The 25,554-nt window shown below is 61.7% G+C and overlaps 2 protein-coding genes and 1 long non-coding RNA gene across 3 annotated transcripts in view; all 3 read left to right on the forward strand.

Moving 5' to 3' along the window:
- Positions 1 to 10,794, forward strand: part of LOC310897425 (uncharacterized protein) — a 25,145-nt gene extending 14,351 nt beyond the window's left edge. The window contains exon 3 of the mRNA XM_083831071.1: positions 10,676 to 10,794. The gene's annotated coding sequence lies outside the window, so the exon portion shown is untranslated. The remainder of the gene's footprint in view (positions 1 to 10,675) is intronic.
- Positions 10,795 to 12,935: 2,141 nt separating this feature from the next.
- Positions 12,936 to 17,200, forward strand: LOC310898043. Its single transcript, XR_014582913.1, has 4 exons — positions 12,936 to 13,656; positions 15,102 to 15,337; positions 15,590 to 15,637; positions 16,452 to 17,200. It is a non-coding gene; the product is annotated as an uncharacterized lncRNA (long non-coding RNA).
- Positions 17,201 to 22,626: 5,426 nt separating this feature from the next.
- Positions 22,627 to 25,554, forward strand: part of PGBD5 (piggyBac transposable element derived 5) — a 73,001-nt gene continuing 70,073 nt past the window's right edge. Inside the window, exon 1 of the mRNA XM_083831078.1 lies at positions 22,627 to 23,363. Coding sequence (XP_083687204.1) covers positions 22,655 to 23,363 — 709 coding nt within the window. The 5' untranslated portion in view covers positions 22,627 to 22,654. The remainder of the gene's footprint in view (positions 23,364 to 25,554) is intronic.

Here is a 25,554-nt window from a genome sequence, read left to right on the forward strand (position 1 = left end):
GCCCCGGGTCGGTCCCCCCACCCCGCTGGGCCCCGGGTCGGTCCCCCCACCCGCTGGGCCCCGGGTCGGTCCCCCCACCCCGCTGGGCCCCGGGTCGGTCCCCCCACCCCGTGGGCCCCGGGTCGGTCCCCCCACCCCGCTGGGCCCCGGGTCGGTCCCCCCACCCCGCTGGGCCCCGGGTCGGTCCCCCACCCCGCTGGGCCCCGGGTCGGTCCCCCCACCCCGCTGGGCCCCGGGTCGGTCCCCCACCCCGCGGCCCCGGGTCGGTCCCCCCACCCCGCTGGGCCCGGGTCGGTCCCCCCACCCCGCTGGGCCCCGGGTCGGTCCCCCACCCCGCTGGGCCCCGGGTCGGTCCCCACCCCGCTGGGCCCCGGGTCGGTCCCCCCACCCCGCTGGGCCCCGGGTCGGTCCCCCCCACCCCGCTGGGCCCCGGGTCGGTCCCCCCACCCCGCTGGGCCCCGGGTCGGTCCCCCCACCCCGCTGGGCCCCGGGTCGGTCCCCCCACCCCGCTGGGCCCCGGGTCGGTCCCCCCACCCCGCTGGGCCCCGGGTCGGTCCCCCCACCCCGCTGGGCCCCGGGTCGGTCCCCCCACCCCGCTGGGCCCCGGGTCGGTCCCCCCACCCCGCTGGGCCCCGGGTCGGTCCCCCCACCCCGCTGGGCCCCGGGTCGGTCCCCCCACCCCGCTGGGCCCCGGGTCGGTCCCCCCACCCCGCTGGGCCCCGGGTCGGTCCCCCCACCCCGCTGGGCCCCGGGTCGGTCCCCCCACCCCGCTGGGCCCCGGGTCGGTCCCCCCACCCCGCTGGGCCCCGGGTCGGTCCCCCCACCCCGCTGGGCCCCGGGTCGGTCCCCCCACCCCGCTGGGCCCCGGGTCGGTCCCCCCACCCCGCTGGGCCCCGGGTCGGTCCCCCCACCCCGCTGGGCCCCGGGTCGGTCCCCCCACCCCGCTGGGCCCCGGGTCGGTCCCCCCACCCCGCTGGGCCCCGGGTCGGTCCCCCCACCCCGCTGGGCCCCGGGTCGGTCCCCCCACCCCGCTGGGCCCCGGGTCGGTCCCCCCACCCCGCTGGGCCCCGGGTCGGTCCCCCCACCCCGCTGGGCCCCGGGTCGGTCCCCCCACCCCGCTGGGCCCCGGGTCGGTCCCCCCACCCCGCTGGGCCCCGGGTCGGTCCCCCACCCCGCTGGGCCCCGGGTCGGTCCCCCCACCCCGCTGGGCCCCGGGTCGGTCCCCCACCCCGCTGGGCCCCGGGTCGGTCCCCCCACCCCGCTGGGCCCCGGGTCGGTCCCCCCACCCCGCTGGGCCCCGGGTCGGTCCCCCCACCCCGCTGGGCCCCGGGTCGGTCCCCCCACCCCGCTGGGCCCCGGGTCGGTCCCCCCACCCCGCTGGGCCCCGGGTCGGTCCCCCCACCCCGCTGGGCCCCGGGTCGGTCCCCCCACCCCGCTGGGCCCCGGGTCGGTCCCCCCACCCCGCTGGGCCCCGGGTCGGTCCCCCCACCCCGCTGGGCCCCGGGTCGGTCCCCCCACCCCGCTGGGCCCCGGGTCGGTCCCCCCACCCCGCTGGGCCCCGGGTCGGTCCCCCCACCCCGCTGGGCCCCGGGTCGGTCCCCCCACCCCGCTGGGCCCCGGGTCGGTCCCCCCACCCCGCTGGGCCCCGGGTCGGTCCCCCCACCCCGCTGGGCCCCGGGTCGGTCCCCCCACCCCGCTGGGCCCCGGGTCGGTCCCCCCACCCCGCTGGGCCCCGGGTCGGTCCCCCCACCCCGCTGGGCCCCGGGTCGGTCCCCCCACCCCGCTGGGCCCCGGGTCGGTCCCCCCACCCCGCTGGGCCCCGGGTCGGTCCCCCCACCCCGCTGGGCCCCGGGTCGGTCCCCCCACCCCGCTGGGCCCCGGGTCGGTCCCCCCACCCCGCTGGGCCCCGGGTCGGTCCCCCCACCCCGCTGGGCCCCGGGTCGGTCCCCCCACCCCGCTGGGCCCCGGGTCGGTCCCCACCCCGCTGGGCCCCGGGTCGGTCCCCCACCCCGCTGGGCCCCGGGTCGGTCCCCCACCCCGCTGGGCCCCGGGTCGGTCCCCCCACCCCGCTGGGCCCCGGGTCGGTCCCCCCACCCCGCTGGGCCCCGGGTCGGTCCCCCCACCCCGCTGGGCCCCGGGTCGGTCCCCCCACCCCGCTGGGCCCCGGGTCGGTCCCCCCACCCCGCTGGGCCCCGGGTCGGTCCCCCCACCCCGCTGGGCCCCGGGTCGGTCCCCCCACCCCGCTGGGCCCCGGGTCGGTCCCCCCACCCCGCTGGGCCCCGGGTCGGTCCCCCCACCCCGCTGGGCCCCGGGTCGGTCCCCCACCCCGCTGGGCCCCGGGTCGGTCCCCCCCACCCCGCTGGGCCCCGGGTCGGTCCCCCCACCCCGCTGGGCCCCGGGTCGGTCCCCCCACCCCGCTGGGCCCCGGGTCGGTCCCCCCACCCCGCTGGGCCCCGGGTCGGTCCCCCCACCCCGCTGGGCCCCGGGTCGGTCCCCCCACCCCGCTGGGCCCCGGGTCGGTCCCCCCACCCCGCTGGGCCCCGGGTCGGTCCCCCCACCCCGCTGGGCCCCGGGTCGGTCCCCCCACCCCGCTGGGCCCCGGGTCGGTCCCCCCACCCCGCTGGGCCCCGGGTCGGTCCCCCCACCCCGCTGGGCCCCGGGTCGGTCCCCCCACCCCGCTGGGCCCCGGGTCGGTCCCCCCACCCCGCTGGGCCCCGGGTCGGTCCCCCCACCCCGCTGGGCCCCGGGTCGGTCCCCCCACCCCGCTGGGCCCCGGGTCGGTCCCCCCACCCCGCTGGGCCCCGGGTCGGTCCCCCCACCCCGCTGGGCCCCGGGTCGGTCCCCCCACCCCGCTGGGCCCCGGGTCGGTCCCCCCACCCCGCTGGGCCCCGGGTCGGTCCCCCCACCCCGCTGGGCCCCGGGTCGGTCCCCCCACCCCGCTGGGCCCCGGGTCGGTCCCCCCACCCCGCTGGGCCCCGGGTCGGTCCCCCCACCCCGCTGGGCCCCGGGTCGGTCCCCCCACCCCGCTGGGCCCCGGGTCGGTCCCCCCACCCCGCTGGGCCCCGGGTCGGTCCCCCCACCCCGCTGGGCCCCGGGTCGGTCCCCCCACCCCGCTGGGCCCCGGGTCGGTCCCCCCACCCCGCTGGGCCCCGGGTCGGTCCCCCCACCCCGCTGGGCCCCGGGTCGGTCCCCCCACCCCGCTGGGCCCCGGGTCGGTCCCCCCACCCCGCTGGGCCCCGGGTCGGTCCCCCCACCCCGCTGGGCCCCGGGTCGGTCCCCCCACCCCGCTGGGCCCCGGGTCGGTCCCCCCACCCCGCTGGGCCCCGGGTCGGTCCCCCCACCCCGCTGGGCCCCGGGTCGGTCCCCCCACCCCGCTGGGCCCCGGGTCGGTCCCCCCACCCCGCTGGGCCCCGGGTCGGTCCCCCCACCCCGCTGGGCCCCGGGTCGGTCCCCCCACCCCGCTGGGCCCCGGGTCGGTCCCCCCACCCCGCTGGGCCCCGGGTCGGTCCCCCCACCCCGCTGGGCCCCGGGTCGGTCCCCCCACCCCGCTGGGCCCCGGGTCGGTCCCCCCACCCCGCTGGGCCCCGGGTCGGTCCCCCCACCCCGCTGGGCCCCGGGTCGGTCCCCCCACCCCGCTGGGCCCCGGGTCGGTCCCCCCACCCCGCTGGGCCCCGGGTCGGTCCCCCCACCCCGCTGGGCCCCGGGTCGGTCCCCCCACCCCGCTGGGCCCCGGGTCGGTCCCCCCACCCCGCTGGGCCCCGGGTCGGTCCCCCCACCCCGCTGGGCCCCGGGTCGGTCCCCCCACCCCGCTGGGCCCCGGGTCGGTCCCCCCACCCCGCTGGGCCCCGGGTCGGTCCCCCCACCCCGCTGGGCCCCGGGTCGGTCCCCCCACCCCGCTGGGCCCCGGGTCGGTCCCCCCACCCCGCTGGGCCCCGGGTCGGTCCCCCCACCCCGCTGGGCCCCGGGTCGGTCCCCCCACCCCGCTGGGCCCCGGGTCGGTCCCCCCACCCCGCTGGGCCCCGGGTCGGTCCCCCCACCCCGCTGGGCCCCGGGTCGGTCCCCCCACCCCGCTGGGCCCCGGGTCGGTCCCCCCACCCCGCTGGGCCCCGGGTCGGTCCCCCCACCCCGCTGGGCCCCGGGTCGGTCCCCCCACCCCGCTGGGCCCCGGGTCGGTCCCCCCACCCCGCTGGGCCCCGGGTCGGTCCCCCCACCCCGCTGGGCCCCGGGTCGGTCCCCCCACCCCGCTGGGCCCCGGGTCGGTCCCCCCACCCCGCTGGGCCCCGGGTCGGTCCCCCCACCCCGCTGGGCCCCGGGTCGGTCCCCCCACCCCGCTGGGCCCCGGGTCGGTCCCCCCACCCCGCTGGGCCCCGGGTCGGTCCCCCCACCCCGCTGGGCCCCGGGTCGGTCCCCCCACCCCGCTGGGCCCCGGGTCGGTCCCCCCACCCCGCTGGGCCCCGGGTCGGTCCCCCCACCCCGCTGGGCCCCGGGTCGGTCCCCCCACCCCGCTGGGCCCCGGGTCGGTCCCCCCACCCCGCTGGGCCCCGGGTCGGTCCCCCCACCCCGCTGGGCCCCGGGTCGGTCCCCCCACCCCGCTGGGCCCCGGGTCGGTCCCCCCACCCCGCTGGGCCCCGGGTCGGTCCCCCCACCCCGCTGGGCCCCGGGTCGGTCCCCCCACCCCGCTGGGCCCCGGGTCGGTCCCCCCACCCCGCTGGGCCCCGGGTCGGTCCCCCCACCCCGCTGGGCCCCGGGTCGGTCCCCCCACCCCGCTGGGCCCCGGGTCGGTCCCCCCACCCCGCTGGGCCCCGGGTCGGTCCCCCCACCCCGCTGGGCCCCGGGTCGGTCCCCCCACCCCGCTGGGCCCCGGGTCGGTCCCCCCACCCCGCTGGGCCCCGGGTCGGTCCCCCCACCCCGCTGGGCCCCGGGTCGGTCCCCCCACCCCGCTGGGCCCCGGGTCGGTCCCCCCACCCCGCTGGGCCCCGGGTCGGTCCCCCCACCCCGCTGGGCCCCGGGTCGGTCCCCCCACCCCGCTGGGCCCCGGGTCGGTCCCCCCACCCCGCTGGGCCCCGGGTCGGTCCCCCCACCCCGCTGGGCCCCGGGTCGGTCCCCCCACCCCGCTGGGCCCCGGGTCGGTCCCCCCACCCCGCTGGGCCCCGGGTCGGTCCCCCCACCCCGCTGGGCCCCGGGTCGGTCCCCCCACCCCGCTGGGCCCCGGGTCGGTCCCCCCACCCCGCTGGGCCCCGGGTCGGTCCCCCCACCCCGCTGGGCCCCGGGTCGGTCCCCCCACCCCGCTGGGCCCCGGGTCGGTCCCCCCACCCCGCTGGGCCCCGGGTCGGTCCCCCCACCCCGCTGGGCCCCGGGTCGGTCCCCCCACCCCGCTGGGCCCCGGGTCGGTCCCCCCACCCCGCTGGGCCCCGGGTCGGTCCCCCCACCCCGCTGGGCCCCGGGTCGGTCCCCCCACCCCGCTGGGCCCCGGGTCGGTCCCCCCACCCCGCTGGGCCCCGGGTCGGTCCCCCCACCCCGCTGGGCCCCGGGTCGGTCCCCCCACCCCGCTGGGCCCCGGGTCGGTCCCCCCACCCCGCTGGGCCCCGGGTCGGTCCCCCCACCCCGCTGGGCCCCGGGTCGGTCCCCCCACCCCGCTGGGCCCCGGGTCGGTCCCCCCACCCCGCTGGGCCCCGGGTCGGTCCCCCCACCCCGCTGGGCCCCGGGTCGGTCCCCCCACCCCGCTGGGCCCCGGGTCGGTCCCCCCACCCCGCTGGGCCCCGGGTCGGTCCCCCCACCCCGCTGGGCCCCGGGTCGGTCCCCCCACCCCGCTGGGCCCCGGGTCGGTCCCCCCACCCCGCTGGGCCCCGGGTCGGTCCCCCCACCCCGCTGGGCCCCGGGTCGGTCCCCCCACCCCGCTGGGCCCCGGGTCGGTCCCCCCACCCCGCTGGGCCCCGGGTCGGTCCCCCCACCCCGCTGGGCCCCGGGTCGGTCCCCCCACCCCGCTGGGCCCCGGGTCGGTCCCCCCACCCCGCTGGGCCCCGGGTCGGTCCCCCCACCCCGCTGGGCCCCGGGTCGGTCCCCCCACCCCGCTGGGCCCCGGGTCGGTCCCCCCACCCCGCTGGGCCCCGGGTCGGTCCCCCCACCCCGCTGGGCCCCGGGTCGGTCCCCCCACCCCGCTGGGCCCCGGGTCGGTCCCCCCACCCCGCTGGGCCCCGGGTCGGTCCCCCCACCCCGCTGGGCCCCGGGTCGGTCCCCCCACCCCGCTGGGCCCCGGGTCGGTCCCCCCACCCCGCTGGGCCCCGGGTCGGTCCCCCCACCCCGCTGGGCCCCGGGTCGGTCCCCCCACCCCGCTGGGCCCCGGGTCGGTCCCCCCACCCCGCTGGGCCCCGGGTCGGTCCCCCCACCCCGCTGGGCCCCGGGTCGGTCCCCCCACCCCGCTGGGCCCCGGGTCGGTCCCCCCACCCCGCTGGGCCCCGGGTCGGTCCCCCCACCCCGCTGGGCCCCGGGTCGGTCCCCCCACCCCGCTGGGCCCCGGGTCGGTCCCCCCACCCCGCTGGGCCCCGGGTCGGTCCCCCCACCCCGCTGGGCCCCGGGTCGGTCCCCCCACCCCGCTGGGCCCCGGGTCGGTCCCCCCACCCCGCTGGGCCCCGGGTCGGTCCCCCCACCCCGCTGGGCCCCGGGTCGGTCCCCCCACCCCGCTGGGCCCCGGGTCGGTCCCCCCACCCCGCTGGGCCCCGGGTCGGTCCCCCCACCCCGCTGGGCCCCGGGTCGGTCCCCCCACCCCGCTGGGCCCCGGGTCGGTCCCCCCACCCCGCTGGGCCCCGGGTCGGTCCCCCCACCCCGCTGGGCCCCGGGTCGGTCCCCCCACCCCGCTGGGCCCCGGGTCGGTCCCCCCACCCCGCTGGGCCCCGGGTCGGTCCCCCCACCCCGCTGGGCCCCGGGTCGGTCCCCCCACCCCGCTGGGCCCCGGGTCGGTCCCCCCACCCCGCTGGGCCCCGGGTCGGTCCCCCCACCCCGCTGGGCCCCGGGTCGGTCCCCCCACCCCGCTGGGCCCCGGGTCGGTCCCCCCACCCCGCTGGGCCCCGGGTCGGTCCCCCCACCCCGCTGGGCCCCGGGTCGGTCCCCCCACCCCGCTGGGCCCCGGGTCGGTCCCCCCACCCCGCTGGGCCCCGGGTCGGTCCCCCCACCCCGCTGGGCCCCGGGTCGGTCCCCCCACCCCGCTGGGCCCCGGGTCGGTCCCCCCACCCCGCTGGGCCCCGGGTCGGTCCCCCCACCCCGCTGGGCCCCGGGTCGGTCCCCCCACCCCGCTGGGCCCCGGGTCGGTCCCCCCACCCCGCTGGGCCCCGGGTCGGTCCCCCCACCCCGCTGGGCCCCGGGTCGGTCCCCCCACCCCGCTGGGCCCCGGGTCGGTCCCCCCACCCCGCTGGGCCCCGGGTCGGTCCCCCCACCCCGCTGGGCCCCGGGTCGGTCCCCCCACCCCGCTGGGCCCCGGGTCGGTCCCCCCACCCCGCTGGGCCCCGGGTCGGTCCCCCCACCCCGCTGGGCCCCGGGTCGGTCCCCCCACCCCGCTGGGCCCCGGGTCGGTCCCCCCACCCCGCTGGGCCCCGGGTCGGTCCCCCCACCCCGCTGGGCCCCGGGTCGGTCCCCCCACCCCGCTGGGCCCCGGGTCGGTCCCCCCACCCCGCTGGGCCCCGGGTCGGTCCCCCCACCCCGCTGGGCCCCGGGTCGGTCCCCCCACCCCGCTGGGCCCCGGGTCGGTCCCCCCACCCCGCTGGGCCCCGGGTCGGTCCCCCCACCCCGCTGGGCCCCGGGTCGGTCCCCCCACCCCGCTGGGCCCCGGGTCGGTCCCCCCACCCCGCTGGGCCCCGGGTCGGTCCCCCCACCCCGCTGGGCCCCGGGTCGGTCCCCCCACCCCGCTGGGCCCCGGGTCGGTCCCCCCACCCCGCTGGGCCCCGGGTCGGTCCCCCCACCCCGCTGGGCCCCGGGTCGGTCCCCCCACCCCGCTGGGCCCCGGGTCGGTCCCCCCACCCCGCTGGGCCCCGGGTCGGTCCCCCCACCCCGCTGGGCCCCGGGTCGGTCCCCCCACCCCGCTGGGCCCCGGGTCGGTCCCCCCACCCCGCTGGGCCCCGGGTCGGTCCCCCCACCCCGCTGGGCCCCGGGTCGGTCCCCCCACCCCGCTGGGCCCCGGGTCGGTCCCCCCACCCCGCTGGGCCCCGGGTCGGTCCCCCCACCCCGCTGGGCCCCGGGTCGGTCCCCCCACCCCGCTGGGCCCCGGGTCGGTCCCCCCACCCCGCTGGGCCCCGGGTCGGTCCCCCCACCCCGCTGGGCCCCGGGTCGGTCCCCCCACCCCGCTGGGCCCCGGGTCGGTCCCCCCACCCCGCTGGGCCCCGGGTCGGTCCCCCCACCCCGCTGGGCCCCGGGTCGGTCCCCCCACCCCGCTGGGCCCCGGGTCGGTCCCCCCACCCCGCTGGGCCCCGGGTCGGTCCCCCCACCCCGCTGGGCCCCGGGTCGGTCCCCCCACCCCGCTGGGCCCCGGGTCGGTCCCCCCACCCCGCTGGGCCCCGGGTCGGTCCCCCCACCCCGCTGGGCCCCGGGTCGGTCCCCCCACCCCGCTGGGCCCCGGGTCGGTCCCCCCACCCCGCTGGGCCCCGGGTCGGTCCCCCCACCCCGCTGGGCCCCGGGTCGGTCCCCCCACCCCGCTGGGCCCCGGGTCGGTCCCCCCACCCCGCTGGGCCCCGGGTCGGTCCCCCCACCCCGCTGGGCCCCGGGTCGGTCCCCCCACCCCGCTGGGCCCCGGGTCGGTCCCCCCACCCCGCTGGGCCCCGGGTCGGTCCCCCCACCCCGCTGGGCCCCGGGTCGGTCCCCCCACCCCGCTGGGCCCCGGGTCGGTCCCCCCACCCCGCTGGGCCCCGGGTCGGTCCCCCCACCCCGCTGGGCCCCGGGTCGGTCCCCCCACCCCGCTGGGCCCCGGGTCGGTCCCCCCACCCCGCTGGGCCCCGGGTCGGTCCCCCCACCCCGCTGGGCCCCGGGTCGGTCCCCCCACCCCGCTGGGCCCCGGGTCGGTCCCCCCACCCCGCTGGGCCCCGGGTCGGTCCCCCCACCCCGCTGGGCCCCGGGTCGGTCCCCCCACCCCGCTGGGCCCCGGGTCGGTCCCCCCACCCCGCTGGGCCCCGGGTCGGTCCCCCCACCCCGCTGGGCCCCGGGTCGGTCCCCCCACCCCGCTGGGCCCCGGGTCGGTCCCCCCACCCCGCTGGGCCCCGGGTCGGTCCCCCCACCCCGCTGGGCCCCGGGTCGGTCCCCCCACCCCGCTGGGCCCCGGGTCGGTCCCCCCACCCCGCTGGGCCCCGGGTCGGTCCCCCCACCCCGCTGGGCCCCGGGTCGGTCCCCCCACCCCGCTGGGCCCCGGGTCGGTCCCCCCACCCCGCTGGGCCCCGGGTCGGTCCCCCCACCCCGCTGGGCCCCGGGTCGGTCCCCCCACCCCGCTGGGCCCCGGGTCGGTCCCCCCACCCCGCTGGGCCCCGGGTCGGTCCCCCCACCCCGCTGGGCCCCGGGTCGGTCCCCCCACCCCGCTGGGCCCCGGGTCGGTCCCCCCACCCCGCTGGGCCCCGGGTCGGTCCCCCCACCCCGCTGGGCCCCGGGTCGGTCCCCCCACCCCGCTGGGCCCCGGGTCGGTCCCCCCACCCCGCTGGGCCCCGGGTCGGTCCCCCCACCCCGCTGGGCCCCGGGTCGGTCCCCCCACCCCGCTGGGCCCCGGGTCGGTCCCCCCACCCCGCTGGGCCCCGGGTCGGTCCCCCCACCCCGCTGGGCCCCGGGTCGGTCCCCCCACCCCGCTGGGCCCCGGGTCGGTCCCCCCACCCCGCTGGGCCCCGGGTCGGTCCCCCCACCCCGCTGGGCCCCGGGTCGGTCCCCCCACCCCGCTGGGCCCCGGGTCGGTCCCCCCACCCCGCTGGGCCCCGGGTCGGTCCCCCCACCCCGCTGGGCCCCGGGTCGGTCCCCCCACCCCGCTGGGCCCCGGGTCGGTCCCCCCACCCCGCTGGGCCCCGGGTCGGTCCCCCCACCCCGCTGGGCCCCGGGTCGGTCCCCCCACCCCGCTGGGCCCCGGGTCGGTCCCCCCACCCCGCTGGGCCCCGGGTCGGTCCCCCCACCCCGCTGGGCCCCGGGTCGGTCCCCCCACCCCGCTGGGCCCCGGGTCGGTCCCCCCACCCCGCTGGGCCCCGGGTCGGTCCCCCCACCCCGCTGGGCCCCGGGTCGGTCCCCCCACCCCGCTGGGCCCCGGGTCGGTCCCCCCACCCCGCTGGGCCCCGGGTCGGTCCCCCCACCCCGCTGGGCCCCGGGTCGGTCCCCCCACCCCGCTGGGCCCCGGGTCGGTCCCCCCACCGCCTATTGTTAAGTTTTTCACTATTCAGTCGCTTACTCCAGACTTATATTTTGAGAGGGTTTGCACTCCTCCTTACATGATGTGAGAGTCCCATTTTTCTTGCTCAAGGGTGAATGTTGTAAGGCACTTATAAATCATTTCCGATTGTGGTTGTTGTCAATTGCCATGTAAATTAAGGGCATGCAAGTACCTGCTACTGTTTCATCTTTCCTTTCAGTGTTTGTCTGGTTACTACTGAGTATTACATATGCTGTGAAATGTCCTAAAAAAACATTACTTTTTAATTTTAACAACTTTTGTTTGTTCTTTCTCTAGGTCTGCCAGTAGCTGACAGGGTAGAAAGATGTGTTTTTCTCTTTCATTCTTGTGAAGTTAGAGGCAGTGCCGATTTAAACTGTGACTCTGGCTTTGCAATCGTGCTACTTCAAATTCTGCATTGCAACCTGAGTTTACATTAATTAACTTTCAAGGATTCAACCAATTTAAAGCTTTTGGACAATGACAATTATTTGAAAAGGTTCCTACAGGTTTAGTTTCTTCATTTACACTTGTTTGCTGTCTCCATCTCATTCAAAGCAGTCTGGACTGGTTTGCTTCTCTCTTCTCTGGCGATTTGCACTAGGAACCTTTGTTAAAATCAAAATTCCTTGTGGACACCTGAAGGAGTTGCAAAATGAGAATAAAATTTAGGTGAAGGAAAAGTTCCTTCTCTGTTGTTGTTGTTTTTGTTTTCTTTTCCATACAGTCTTAAAATGAAGGTCCCATTTTCTGGCCTTTGGCAGATTGTAAGCATGCCAGAACACTTCACGTTACGTAGATCATATTTGTCTGAAATGATAATATCTTACCTATAGTCTGCTGCATGCTGAAAAGTAGCCTATGCCTCAGGTACTCTTTTATGCCTTTGCTTTTGTTATTACATCCTTGTAAGTCTTCAGAAGGGAAATGAAATTATCCTAGTCAGAAGAAACACCATCCAGAAGAAACCTCAGTTGTTAGGGCGTGAATTCTCACTGAAACCAAAGGCGGGTATAGAATCATAGAGCAGCCTGAGTTGGAATGGTCCCATAAGGATCACTGAGTCCAACTCCTGGCACCGCACAGGTCTACCCAAAAGTTTAGAGCATGTGACTAAGTGCACAGTCCAAAGGCTTCTTACACTCCAACAGGCTTGGTGCAGTGACTACTTCGCCGGGGAGGCTGTTCCAGTGTGCGACAACCCTCTCAGTGAAGAACCTCTTCCTGATGTCCAGCCTAAACCTCCCCTGCCTCAGCTCGACACCATTCCCACGGGTCCTGTCACTGGTGACTAAAGAGAATAGATTGGCGCCTGCCCCTCCACTCCCCCTCGTGAGGAAGCTGTAGACCACGATGAGGTCTCCCCTCAGCCTCCTCTTCTCCAGGCTGAACAGGCCAAGTGACCTCAGCTGCTCCTCATACATCTTCCCCTCTCGGCCCTTCACCATCTTTGTAGCCCACTGTGGTGGTTTTACTGTGCTAGGCAGCTGAACACCACAACCGCGCTCTCCCTCCCCCTCCTTAGATGAGGAGGGGAAGAAGTAAAGGAAAGAACAACTCACGGGTTGAGATAAGGATGATCTAATTAAAGGAAAAAAATAATTATAAAGGAAAGATTATTATTAACTAAACAATTAACAATTTAACTAAAGAGGAAAAAAGGAAAGGGGAAAAGGGAGGGGGAAAGGGAAAACTAAACAAAACAAGTAAAGGCTTTGTGGAAGTGCAGAGGAAAGAAATTACTCTCTACTTCCCACAAATGAGCGATGCTTGACCACGTTCTTGAAGCAGGGCCTCAATGCACGTAGCCGGTGTTCAGGAGGAGGACAGACGTTTTCACAACGAGAGCCCGCCCCTCCCCTCTTCCTCCTTTTTCCACCTTTTATTGCTGAGTGTGACATCATATGGTATGGAATATCCCTTTGGTTGGTTTAGGTCAGCTGCCCTGGTGATGTTTCTTTTCTCACATCTTTGCCCACCCCTAGGGGAGTTAGGGAGAGTCCTGATGCTGTGCCAGCACTGCTCAGCAGCAGACACAACACTGGTGTGATACCATTGCTGTTTTAGCTACGAGTGCAGAGCACAGCACTGTATGGGCTGCTGAAGGGAAAGTTAACATCCCAGCCCGACCCAGTACACCCACTATCCTACTGACTTGAATAAAGAGGCTTTAATCTATCCTGGTTTGTTTACTAGTGAAGGAGCACAAAAGAGACGCATGTCTTTGTCTCTGAAGAGGAGGTGAAGGAACAGCTAGTGCAAGGAACACAAAAATCAGTTGCGCCAGACTAATATGTCGTTGTATCTGAGCTTGGAGACTGCAACCCTCTTCAAACTTCCAGATCTAGAGGAACACTTCGGCTGCAGCCTAAAAGCCACGTGTACATAAGCTCCCCCAAGCCAGCCAATCTTCTTCCCATGACCTGCCAGGAAACAGCAATGGAGGCATGTAACCAAATTATAGCCCAAACCTTCAGCCCAGTCCTTGACCTGAATAGTGAGTGAGGATCCTGATCCTGGCATTTATACGTGGTAGTTTATACGCAGCCAAAGGAAATAGTGTAGTCAGAGGTCACGGGGCTAGATTTTGAAAAGTCCTACATAAAGAAGAGATCTCAGAAAAGCAAATTTAAATAACATTAATGTCAAGAAAAGGAATTCTGATTGCTATATTCTTTATCTGTTGTGACTAGACAGATGAAAATCTATGATAGCAATTCTGCCTTTAAGGTCATTTTCTTTTTTCCTTTATTTTATTTTATTTTATTTTACCAGCCTCTGTACTAATTTTCCTCCCAGAATGACTAACAGAAATATGACCCTCGTGCAGCTTTTGTAGTTAATTTGTTAGGTCAACTCTAACCACTAAGCCCTTTGTCAGGTTATTTCTATTAGTGAGAAGGAGCAATTGACCTTAAAAGACTGAAGCCAGGTAGATGAGCCTATTCCACAAGGCCTCTTGGCTCCAGCCTTGTTTAGTGAAATCTGCCAGGTGTGGATCATTTGAGCTTTGCAATATAGGAAGCATGTGGGGAATTGCCTGCTTGGGGGAGTTTGAAGTTTGGCTTGTCTAGGGTGCTTTTCCTCTTGGGGTGAAATGGACTCAGTGTTCCCCAATAGGCTGCTTTTTCTTCATGTTTTCTACCATCTCTGTGAAGTAGTTTTAGTGACTCTGTGAGCTAGTTACGTTGGTGGTGCCTTCTCAGTACAGTAAAACCCTGGTGGTACGACTTCACTGTGAAGTAGTTCGGAAGTGGCTCAAGTTCAGAAGCCAGCAGGTAAGTGTTCCTGGGTTCTACAGCTGTTTAATGTTGAGGAGTTTGAGTATTTCCTTCGCCTTGTCTGTTTGCAGTGAAATTACTTACGTGGATTCTAAGCTCCCTTTCCAGCCCTTAAAAATAAAATAATAGTAATAATAATAAACAACTCAGAAGCTCAAGTGCATACAGGTAAGCCTGACTTCAAAGAATGTTCTGAAGTATTTGTTAAGATTGAACAACAGGCTGCGTGAAAATGGTGCCTTAATGTTGTTGTGGTTTAACCCAGTCAGAAGCTAAACACCACACAGCCATTCGCTCGCCCTCCCCACTCCTTCTTTGGGAGGGGGGAGAGAAACGGGAAAGTGAAGCCTGTGAGTTGAGATAAAGACAGTTTATTAAGACAGGGAAATAATAATAATAGTACTACTAATTACAATGTGTGCAAAACAAGTGATGCACAATCAATTGCTCACCACCCGCTGACCGATGCCCAGCCTATCCCCGAGCAGCCGGCCCCCCACCCCGGCCAGCCACCCCTATATATTGTTTAGCATGACGGCAGATGGTATGGAATACCCCTTTGGCCAGTTTGGGTCAGCTGTCCTGGGTCTGTCCCCTCCCAGCTCCTGCTGCACCCCCAGCCTGCTCGCTGGCAGGACAGAGCGAGAGCCGGAAAGTCCTTGGCTTGGTGTTAGCACTGCTCTGCAACAATTAAAACATCAGCATGTTATCAGCGCTCTTCTCATCCTAATCCAAAACATAGCACCCTACCAGCTACTAGGAGGAAAATTAACTCTATCCTAACTGAAACCAGGACAAATGTGAACGCAAATTATGCCTTGTGGTAAGTAGAAACAGATTTGGACAGATATTGGTAGCATTATTGTTACTGTCACTAAGTAGAAATTGTGAGAATGTGCTGTTCGTAAAAGAAATGCTGTTTTCACAATATGCAAGTCAAAAGCCTTCAGATGACCAGAAGTCATAGCTTCCAGGAGATAACTTTAAAGAAAGAAACTATTGTTGGACATTTCCCCCTGACCCTTCCATAGATTGGCTCCCTGAAGAAAAGGCTTGAAAGGTGTAATTGTTAACAGTTTCTGAGGCAGGGTCAGGGGAAGGTGTTTTTTCCCACTAGTTCACTCTCCCTTTCTTCTCCAGGAGTGTTATGGTAGCTTTCCAAAACTTTGACTATCCTTGGGATGTTCAGACCAGCGTGTTCTTATCGTTATATCTCCGGAATACACTGCAGGCTTTGTCTAAGGTTAAACAAATACTTAAAAGTGTCATCCAGAAATCTGTCCTGAGGCAGGATAGTTAGGAGTAGCAGGGAGAGTGGAAGGATATGGGCAGGCATCTAGAGCAGGGGGCACCTCTGCTGGAAAGACCAAGAGGAACCCGCAGTGGATGAATTGGCTAAACAACCCTGGCAGTACGAAGAAAGTCTCTCCTCTTCCCCACAGGCCTGCATCTTGGCTGTGGAGAAACTTTTGGAAGAGGTCCACCAAATGAGAGAATTTAGCTTCCTCCCCACCTGTACAAACCAGTGTCTGAGGTATCGGGGGTAAGCATCCCACTGTGCAAGGAAGATGACAGAGTGGGTACACAGCCTGTGCCACCCTGTGGTTTTACCAACGTCACCATGCAGAGGACATGAGAAAAAAAGGACAGAAAATCTATGTCGACACTAGAGGCACAGGTACGTGAGTTGCAAATAAAAACAGTGGGGGGGAAAGGGGATCTGTGAGAAACATGCTGGTCCAAATTGCAATGGGCAGTCCTCAGTGTGGTCTGGTCCCCAGGTCTGGTCCCCTTTGTGCACTGCTTATTTTTTTAGATTAACAATTCATTTTTTTTGATGTAGTATTTCTTTTGCCCTCTCTCCTCTTTCGTTTTCAGTATTGCTCCCTTTTATGATCAGATTTTGACTTCCGAAAAACTTCTTTTCCAGGAGCTAATTAGGAGCTGGTCTCACTCATGGCTACATTGATTGAACAAAGTGGGTAAACACTCCAAATCTAATGGTGACTAACAGCAATCTGCCATACTGTATAACATTATTCCTTTTTTGTGGGAAGATGTGATTCCATTTCAGATCCTTAGGCAATCCAAATCACCCTGTACAGAGCATATTTTGCCTTTTCAGCTTTTTTCTTTTCTCTGCAGAGAGGTTGAATCCCCTAAAAAATGCAACCAAGATGGATGATTTTGACCAAAATATAAATTTATCTGTTTAGTATCTGATGAAATGCAACAGGGTCAGTCTAAATATACTTCATTAACCTGTAGTGCTTTGTGAGGAGAACCAATTTCAAGAGAATTATAATTGTCTGATAAGTTACTGCACAAAAGAGGAAAAAAGAAGAGAATTTCTTATGAGAAGGTTTAGCATAGACTGTTGACAGATTGAAGCCTGTTTAGGTAACACTAATCAATGCATCCTGGCAACTAACAGATGGGATACTTTATATCCTGGTGGTTTCAGAAGGTGTCTTAGGAAAAAGGGCTAAAAAACAGACTGTTTTAGCAGACAAAAGGAAAATATTGATAGGTGGACAGACAATTTGAAGAACTGTTTTGGGGTATTCTTGCTCTTCTACCCAGTTACAGGCTATGTGTTGTACCTCCAAGAAGTATTCATTATGTTAGGGCAACTTTGATCTTTACTGATTTTATAACATTATTCTAAATTTTATTGGCTTATTTATGATATTTATAAGGTTATTAACTAATCATTAAATATAAAAAATATTATTAATGCTTAAAGTTTTTACTTTTTAGTGATATTATCACTCTAGTTTTATATTGGACAGGTAAATTTACAAGCTGAAGACAAAACAAATGAGTGAATTCTGCAGCTGGACAAGCCTCCAACTTGAGTTGCCATGGGAAGAGTAGATTGCGATGTAGCCTGTAGAGCAAATAGTCAGCATATAGCTGTATCCATTTTCTCAGCCAGGCAGGCACCTGAGTTTGCAGCTGAAGCATCCTTCCGGGAAGGGCTCAGGAAGGTGAACTTGGAAATCGAGGATGGTCATGGCAAAGCGAGAACTGTGCAAGATACCAAACTAGGAGCCAGCCTGGGTGGGATCCTGTTCTCTAGTCATCTCCTTCATGCATTGCCATAGCATGGATTTCTCTGAGGGAAAAAAAAAAAAGCTTTTATCTTTTTACTGAGTTAATTGAGCAAATAGGATAAGAGACAGAAATATTTGTGGCAAAAAGGGTTGTAGGTGGTAGAAATGCAGGCAAGTTTGGATGTGTTACTTACATAGTAATGAGTGATCATGTTATTACAGACCAGACTGTGAGCTGTAGGTCCTGTGGAGCAAAGTTTCTGTCGCTAACATTGGGCTTCACGCCCTGCCAACTTACTGATTCTGTAGTGTGTTATAATAGAAATAACTAGCTAAATAAAGTGATTCCAGGTGCTATCACACTCCCAATCCCAGGTCCTTTCTAGGTTCCGTTCCCATCCAGCTTTTGATCAAGATGGGACTTACACTGTGGGGGACACAGACTGTCATAGGGCATTGGCTTAATGACTCCAGCCTTTAACAGAGCTCATGTGGGGCTCTGCCTACTGCTCTTACCATGAAGTGTGTGCATGGGGTCAGCCCTTCAAAAAGTGCTCTTCAAACAGGTGTGGTTTTCAATGGAAAAAAATGAGTGCATTAGAGCACTCAGCATTTGATTTTTAAAAGATAGCACAGTTTTGTGCTTCTGGCCTACTAGATATAATTTCTGATCCACATATGCACCAGAAAGCAAGGAGAATAAGACGGGGCTTCTGCAGACAGTTGCAGCATATTCTGTGGACCCTCCATAAATTATTGATGAAACCACTAATCTTCCATGCATGCCTGAGCAACACACCTTATCTTTCCCTTTGGAGCTTAGGTGAGGGTTGTTTATAAAATAGCTTTTGCTAAAAATGTACCATGTATGCACAAAACATGGTTTTCAAAGGCTATTAAGCCCAGAAAATCAAAAGGATTTATCACTGAAACACTCAAATTTCTCTGCTAAGTTTTAAATTTCAACCCTCACCTTGGTTCATTGTTAGAACTGTCAAAAATGACATCTCCCTTTTATATTGTCGGTAAAATATATTTGTTCCCTTTCTCTTTCTTGAAAATAGCAACCTGCTTTATTTCCTTGAGCTTTGAGTTAACATCATATTTAGGCAATGTAAAATTTCTTTCAATCCAAGAAGCAGAAGTTTAGGACACTAGCAAGAATTTGAAAACCTAAGTATGAAAAGGAAATATCTAGACAACCATTGCTATTGATGCCAACATCTCATATGCTACAACTACCTAAGGAGTTCAGAAGAAACTTCTGTAGGGAGCAGAAGAAGCTGTGCTACACCTCCCTATATGGAGGATCTGTATTTTGCAGGGCAGTACAGTGGATCATCAGATCCCTACAGAGGGATCCTACATCCCTACAGAGCTGCTTTTCCCCATGCCATGCAGCCAGTCACGTAACATGAAGCCTTTATAACAGAGCATGGAGAGTGATGTGACATTACTGGTTGTGGTTGCATAGATTTCTTTCCTGTGAGGTGAGGGTAAACCAGACATCATGTGGTGATGTGCTGAGAAACAGCCTGATGCATGATTTCTTGCAAGGACAGGACAGCCCCTTACTGCCTTTTCTCTGGGGTCTGGGAGGAAACTGTGTGCCAGCTCCATATTTACAGCTGTAATGTGTTTGTTGTCAGAGAACTGGCTGGGTAAAACCACTACTTTTGAACTCAAAGTTTTTATCTTCTGTTTTTCCAAGTCATCACAGTTTTCAGTTCTGATGAAGCCTTTTTCTTGAGTTTTCCTGTTCACCTGAGGCGATACAGTGTTAGAAGAGGGAAATGGAGTCTTTCACCTGATACTTGATGAAGAAATCAACCTTGATGTAAAGTATCAACAGCACAGATTACTTTAAGGAGGGCATTGAGATGGAAGACAGTTTGAAATTCATATTCTGGGCTGTGCTTGCAGTAACGAGGTTAGAAAAGAATAAATTTGTGAACTGATTAAATATTATTCCAACTTGGTGAATCTGTGCTGTGAAAGGACCCAGGTACACACTGGGGCTTAGGTCTACAAACTCCATGAAATCAATAGGAAGTAAGAAAGCTTAGATAGGAGATAGAAATGTCAATGTTTTTTTGGATCTGAGCCAAACTTTAACAGCATGAAGTAGTGCAAACACAGCCCAAGACCCTTCTTCCAAGAGCCTTGATGTCTAACTATGAAGAGTAAGTTACTGAAAAATCAGAAATATGGGACTTCCTACTACTGGCTCAAGGCATCACTTTCCTTATTCTATTTTAAAACTCACCACCTTAGGCTTAACAGGCCTGTTCAGACTAGCTCACAATCCTTTTCTTGTAGTATGTGTATTTTCAGCGAAAGATAACCACCTCTTGATACACATGGAATAACAGTACAAGAAAAACCCTGATATATTTCTAGCTGTCTTCAACACAGTAAATGAAAGTAGTTTGAGGAAGAGAGTTAGAAACCCGTGGTTTGCCATCTTTCAGTGGTTCAATTTCTCAGCAAGAGCTCTTCAGACAGCCCATAGTCAATTGATGAGACCTACAGTATCACTACAGCAGTCAAATGTTAAACTGAAGTGGTCTTCCTCTGCAACCTAACTAAGGAAATAAGGGCCGAATCCTGCTTCCAGTGTGGAACACACTGGTCAGGGCAATGGGGTTATTCTACCTTCAGCTGCGGCAGAAGCAGTACAAAACTTGAAACTGTGCAAACTGAATACAGAGAACCATCTGACCGCTTGTGCTGACACTGCTCTGCTATGCATGATGTGACCCACCGTGCCTCTTCTTCAACATATTTTATAATTTGTTTGAAAGATGATTTAAGGAATCAGCTACTGACAGCTGGCCACTGGATCTGCAAGGGAAGTGTCAGGCACTTCGATGATGAGATGGTCAGGCACAAGATGAGAGAGGCTCAGGCCTATCATGGTCTTACCCTTGAAAGCTGGCATGATCAGAAGGAGCACATAGAAGGCACCATTGCAATTGCAATAAAAATAGAAAACTTCAAGGAAAAAAAATCCCAGCATTTTCTCTGCAGACAAATTAAAAGTGGATCCACAGGTTGCCATGGATACAAAAGTCAGTTTGCTCTAGTAATGTTTTCTAGCAGCTAAACACAAGTGCAAGTGATTAAGGAGAAAACACATCTATGTGTATAACGTCCCATTAGGTTTATATAATTAGTTCTTTCAACCTCCAAGCTGGTGACTGTTTTCTTGACTGTTCACAAAACCTTGCAACCTGATGAGACCATTATTAGAATCACCTTTCCTCTCTTTGCCTCTCTACAAATATTTGTCATCAAAAGACTATTAGCACTTGATATGCAGCAACTTTCATAATCTAGAACCCTTATTTTGGGTTATGGCAATCCAACCAGAAGCTTATACAGCTGCTCTGAGAGGAATACTCAAACAGCTGTGTGGTACAGCAAATAATGCAAGCTAAAATCCTATGCATAGAGCCCTTGTGTGAGCCTCTCTCAGAAAAGTGATCTTACTCTTCTGTGCATGCATGAAAAACTCAAAGCAGTCTCTCTGCTTGTGAGACAGGCAGAAGAGCTACTTATCTGTGTACAGATGAGGCTGAAAGAGGGGAAAGTTTCACCAACAAAAGGTGCACACATGTATGGCAGGAGACTCCATCTTTAAAAAGTTGTGTTGGATTGGTAACTGCAAGGGTCAGTCCTGCTGCTCCCTATTGACGTAGCCATCTGGTCCCAGACCTATTGTTTCTGGCATTCTCTTCAAAAAAGGAAAGCTGAAATTGTGGCATCTGGCATGCCAGTAGGAGTGAAAGTCATGGCAGTGTGCCTCAACCAGCTGTAATGGGAACCTGGAGTGAAGTGTGCTAGAAGTGGGGGAAATTGTCTTTGCTGCAACCAGCAGTTGTGGAAATCTGTGTGGGTTTCTTTGGTCTCTGGACTGTTCTCATTAATACTTCTATTGGGAGCCCATCCTGACAAGCCTTCTTTTTCTGTCCTGGTCTTCAGAGCAGTCCTTCTTGCTGCTGTGTTTTACTGAAAAAATAGAAAAACTATAGACATTTCAATGTCCATGGACACACTCATAAAACCTGCATGCAGAGATGAATTCACCTGGATGGAAAGGTCCATCCATGTCTCTAGTACAAAAAAAAAAAAAAAAAAGAACCTGTCAAGACCTTTAAAGTTTTTTGTTTTTGTTTTTGTTTTCTCCTTAAAAACCATTGTGTGAAAAGGTCATCAGAGTGCACCACTTGTTTGTTTGTTTGTTTGTTTCATGGGTACTGCATACAAAACAGACAACATTTGGGGAAAGTAATCTGTTGTTTTCTACTTGCCAGTCCAAATGGACTCATGAGGCTCAAACTGGTCACTTGTCAATACCAGCAAGAAAAATTCTGCCAGTCCAGTTATGCCTCTAGTGGCAGCTTCACAACCTCATTGTCTTCAAATGATAATTTGTTACAGGTATTCAGGTATTCTGAAGACAACAGGGCAGCATAGATGTGATTAAAAGGGCAGTTTGGCCTACAGAGCTATGATTTCTGTTGGCCAGTGAGATGAAAAGAACCCACACTACAGGCTAAGTTGGCAGATCTTGCAGTGTAAAAAAAAAAAAAAAAAAAAGGATAAAAGGAAAAATCTGTTTGTATATAATCTATATAAACTTAGTAATTTTTTAATATAATCAATAAGACATTTTTGAGATTTTTCAAGATTAGAAGTATAGCTTAAATCTCACACCTCAGATTACACTGGGCTTTTCTATTTGCTTAAGGGTGCTCAAGAGACGGATTCTTTTCTCTGGATTTGGCTGCATGCACTATACAGAACTCTAAAGTTTTAACGAAGTCATTGCAACTTAAAAACATCTGAATAGAACGTAAGATTGAACTTTTAAATACTTATACATTCCAGCTTTTATCATATTCTAGGTTGTGCTAGAGTCCTTGAGAATCATTGGAAGGACATAATCTTCATTTTTAAAAGACAGAAAGATTCAATGTTATAAAATTTGCAAAATCTGTAAAGCTAACAGATCTTCAGATTAACCTACACCAAAGGATTGCATCAAAAAATGCAAATTTTATGTGTGTCCTCCATGCCGGTTGCATGCAACCATTCCACAGAATCCAATGGATGTTTATTTTGAGAGCAGTGCTGCGAAAGGGTGGGCTGTTGGCGAGAGGGAAGGCAGGGACTGTCTTCTTAATGAGCGTTTGTACAGTAACCAGCACAGCGGGAAGCCAATAGTAATGATAATAAACCTTGATTGGAGATTTCAAACATTACCGTAACACCAGACGCACCGTTCTGACTTGTGCATAACCAGACACTTCGGCTGCTTTAACAAACCCTTAGGTTGCCCTAGGGAACCGTGTTTAACCGACACAGCCCTTCCCTCGTTGATGCCTCGCCACCACCGTGCTTTTAGGGTCAGCCACGGGTGCTGGGGCCGCCTTCAGCACCGCGGGCGGGCGGACAGCTCCGGGACGGGGCGGAGCGGGGCGGGGCGGGGATGGAGATATGGGGATGATGGATGGCGATGAAGGGATGGGGATGTGGGGATGTGGGGATGATGGATGGGGATATGGGGATGTGGGGATGATGGATGGGGATATGGGGATGTGGGGATGATGGATGGGGATGTGGGGATGTGGGGATGATTGGGGATGGAGATGATGGATGGGGATGGGGATGGGGATGGGGATGGGGATGGGGATGGGGATGGGGATGGGGATGGGGATGGGGATGGGGATGGGGATGGGGATGGGGATGGGGATGGGGATGGGGATGGGGATCCCCCCCTTCTGGCGGCGTGGCGCAGCGGCGGCAGCCCCGAAGCCGGCGCTGTGGTTTTAAATGGGCGGAGCGGCGGCGGGCGGCGGGGCGGCCCGTGGGCGGCCGGCGCTGGCCCATATAACCCCACCTCCCGTGCGAGGAGTGCCGCGGTAATTGGCTGGATGTGGTACTTGGAGATGTTGAGCTGGCTCCTTCCCCCCATGTCCCTGCACACGCACAGGGGCGGGTGGTGCGGGCGGGAGCGGGAGGCAGGGCTCGGCGGCGGCGGTGGCGGAGGTGGCGGTGGTGGCGGGGCTCCCCCCACTCGCTGCCTGCCCGCCGCCGTGCCCGAGCCCCTGCAGCTGCTGGGCTGCTGCCTGCGGCCGCAGGACCCGGCCGAGCCGGGCCGAGGGGAGCGCGGGCGGCTGCTGGCGGCGGCCGAGATGATGGCGGAGGGCGGCGGCGGGCCGGCGCGCAGGAAGGCGCTGTCGCTGCTGGAGGCCGCCCGCTCCCGCTACGAGAGCCTGCAGATCTCCGACGACGTCTTCGGGGAGTCGGGCCAGGACAGCAGCGGCAACCCCTTCTACAGCACCTCGGCCGACTCCCGCTCCGCAGCCTCCTCCCAGGACGATGAGGACGACGAGGAGGAGGAGGAGGAAGGCGAGGGGCGCCCGGAGGGGCCGGCCCCGCGGGGCAGAGCGGCCCGGCGCCGCGCACCCAGGCCGGCGGAGCGGCGGCGGCAGCGGCAGGCCGGCGGCGGCGGAGGGGGGGTGATGCCGGGCGGCCCCGGCCCCATGGAGGAGGAGGAGGAGGAGGAGGAAGGTGCCGAGAAGGGGGGCTGGACGCGGTCGCTGCGAGACGTGCCGCCCCCCCGCTTCAAGGACGGCAGCGGTAGGCGGCGGGGGCTCGGGGCCTGGGGCTGGGCGGCGGCGAGAAGGACCCGGGGGTGGTCGGGGACCCTCGGGGGGGTCCCCCGGGGCTGGCAGGGGCCGGGTCCCCTCGCCTGGGGCCGCCCCGGGGCAGCCCGGCTGGTGGGGCCGCCGAGGGCCGCGGGCGTGCTTAGTCACAAACGGCACTGACCCCGGGGCGGCTCGGGGCTGCTCTCTGCTCGCCGGGTTCCTGCCTCCACCCCTCGCCTGAACCTCTCCTGCCAAAGCAAACGGTGAGAGGGTGACCCCACCGGGATGCCGAGAGCCCTCGGGCGGCTTGTGCAGCGAGTTGCACCAGCGGTGTTCGCAGGGAGCCATTGTAAGGTGCCTGTCCGCAGGGCTAACGAGCGGGTGGAGGGTGTAGCAGAAAGGCTTTGCCAAAACAGGTCGCTAGTTGTGAGGAGGTGAGGTGTCAAAAAATGTTTGCAACTCAGAACTGGGTGTGAGGACGGCTGCCATCCTCCACGGAGGTGATCGACAGCTTGCCCGTCTTCAGGTTGCTGTCTTCACTGTTTTCCTAGAGTTTAATTCCTTCATTAGAAAGTAAATGCAGGTGAGTGCTGCTGCTCTTGGCGTATTATGTTGATATTTGTGCAATGGGACCGGTAGAAACCCATTGGAGGAAGCAGCTTGGGATGGGGGGAGTAAGGTGGAGCTAGCACTGAAACCTGGAGAGTTCTGTAATGCTTCTGACAGATGGGCAAATAAAAGTTGCCATTTTCCTCTAACTCTAGAAGTGTATAGACACCATAAAATACTTAAATGCCAAGCTGATGTGCCTCTTTAAAGAGTTCTGTTTTGACTCTCATTCGTAATCATATGTAAGATAACATTCTGGACCATAGGCTTCATGGTGTGGTGTTATTTCAGCATTATCACTCAATTTCTCTGCCTCTGCTGGCTTATTTCTTCATGTCGTTACTTTATGGTAATATATGTTATAACATAGAACTGGTGTTGGTGCTTTGCTGTTGGTTTGGGAAAGAAAATTAGGTTGACCTATTAACTCTGGAATTCAGATTTCCTTTGAAATGAAAGAGTCTGATCTATGGTTGTCAGAAATAGATGCAGAAGTCCCTTGAGAAAGGCATATGGGTATTGCTGTGAATATTTCCTCACAGTAATAGACAGAGTAGAGGTTGCTGCTGCCCTTTCATTCTGTTGATCATAATGATGATGATAGATGCTACATGCTGTTCATAGCATGGTGATTTGGTTTGGCAGGAGTTCAGATAGTGTAGTGCTTTGATGTGTGTGAAGCGTGTACCCTCTGTGAATATTTTTTTTTGGCTGCTCAAATTCCAGACTACAGACACTACTGCATTGTACAACTAAACTCTTGTAGTTCTAGTCTGTAGATCAGGTGTTTTTAGGCCATGCATGTATCATATCCTTAGCATGGATCTACTTGTAGTGGCACCATTGTCACTTCATTGGGCACTATACTGACCTAAGGGACTGGGTCCATACCCACTGAAGAAGAGGTCCTAGTCGAGGTGAAGACAGCTGTCTCTTGCAATGACAACACATCTCTGAGTCCCTGCTGGTCACATGTAGTGAAACATACAAGTAAGAAATGCAGGAGTAGGCACACAGCACTAACAAAACCGTTCTCTCAGTTAAAATTCATTGGATGAAAGAATCCTCAGTTTCCAGGTTCTGAGCTTGAAAGGAAGAGTTTTTCATGAGACTGACAGAGAACTGAAATCAGCACAAAAACTTCAGTGTGGTCTTCTGGTTGAAATCTCAACAGAAGTATCCTAGTGGCAAGCACCTGACATCATCTGATGCTGGAAGTGTTTTCGTAGACTGAGATCTTCTGAGACTTCAGCTGCGTCAGTGCTGGAAATAAATTTTTGAGTCAGACTAGGATCAAACTAGTGTCAAGCTGTTTGGTTTGGGAGACAGCTCCTTTAAGAAAGGGAGGGTGTGGAAGAGAAAAAGGTTTAAGATAATTAATAAGAATGAGCTAGAGCTATCAAGAAAATGAAGAAGAGCCACTTACAATACTCTTGTGGTCTTTTTAGCTAGAAGTAGAAAATCCTATCACTTCCCTTTTTTCTGTTTTAAGAAACAAATTACTTAGTGTCTTTCCCTTCCCAGCCCCAATGTCTTATATTATTTTATTCATACCTAGAAATAGTCCCTAGCAT

The sequence above is a fragment of the Anser anser genome (assembly GCF_964211835.1).
Source record: "Anser anser genome assembly, chromosome: 3".
In the NCBI taxonomy this organism is placed as follows: domain Eukaryota; kingdom Metazoa; phylum Chordata; class Aves; order Anseriformes; family Anatidae; genus Anser; species Anser anser.